This window comes from Cryptotermes secundus, unplaced genomic scaffold (assembly GCF_002891405.2).
Source record: "Cryptotermes secundus unplaced genomic scaffold, Csec_1.0 scaffold14129, whole genome shotgun sequence".
Classification (NCBI taxonomy): Eukaryota; Metazoa; Arthropoda; class Insecta; order Blattodea; family Kalotermitidae; genus Cryptotermes; species Cryptotermes secundus.
Window position 1 is genome coordinate 2,955 of NW_019720345.1, and position 842 is coordinate 3,796.

General features: G+C 41.4%; 1 protein-coding gene across 1 annotated transcript in view; it reads left to right on the plus strand.

Moving 5' to 3' along the window:
• Positions 1 to 14: 14 nt before the first annotated feature.
• LOC111867933 (5'-3' exoribonuclease 2 homolog) overlaps positions 15 to 842 on the plus strand; it is a gene marked incomplete at its 5' end in the record, with an annotated part of 9,453 nt that continues 8,625 nt past the window's right edge. The window contains 1 exon segment of the mRNA XM_023858171.2: positions 15 to 51. Within this exon segment, the coding sequence (XP_023713939.2) occupies positions 15 to 51 (37 nt within the window).

An 842-nucleotide genomic window follows, 5' to 3' on the forward strand; every position in this document is an offset into this window, starting at 1 on the left:
TTCAGAATCGTGAGACCCCGCAAACTGTTGTACATGGCCATTGATGGTGTTGTAAGTTCATATTCATGCTTTCTTTTAATTGTTACGGAACGGCACTAAGAAATACGAGCAGAGTCTTCCTTGAATGGCTGAATTGCTAACACACCTGCAGCTGGTGTGTTGGCTACATTCATAATCATCATCTGCCTAGAAAATGGAGTCAGTTAAAAAAGACTGTGCTATGTGTATGATTAAATTAATAGCAGAATATACACAGAAAATGCTACTGTTGTGTTAATAATTCACTTAGCCATCTGCTTGATATGAAACAAGATTTTCTTAATGTCACCCTTATTTCTGGGTAAGTTTCTTGATCAGGTGAATAAGTACGAGTGTCATACTGAAAGTCATGAGTAACAATTTTTTGTAAAGTAACATGCTTTATTATTGACAAACCAAATACACCACCTCAATCTACAGACCTTTCTTTATTTTTCCACATAATCGCCACTTCTTTGTACACATTTCTCCCAGCGTTCTGGGAGTTTGGAAATTCCCCTTCTATAAAATTCCGTTCCAGCCATCCGAAGACACTGACGCACTGCTTTATGAATTGCCTTCCTTGTCTCAAAACATTGTCCACGCAGCTGATCCTTCACAAATCAGAAAAGATGGTAGTTGGAGGGTGCCAGATCAGGGCTATAGGAGGGGTGTGGAAGAACTTCCCACCCCATCTTTGCAATTGCTTCCAGTGTGAGGTGAGCGGCATGGGGGCGAGTGTTGTCATGCAGGATGATTATGTTTCGTCCCGGACGTTTATCGCGCAATGCACGATGGAGCTTGTGTAGCATCTGGACATAACG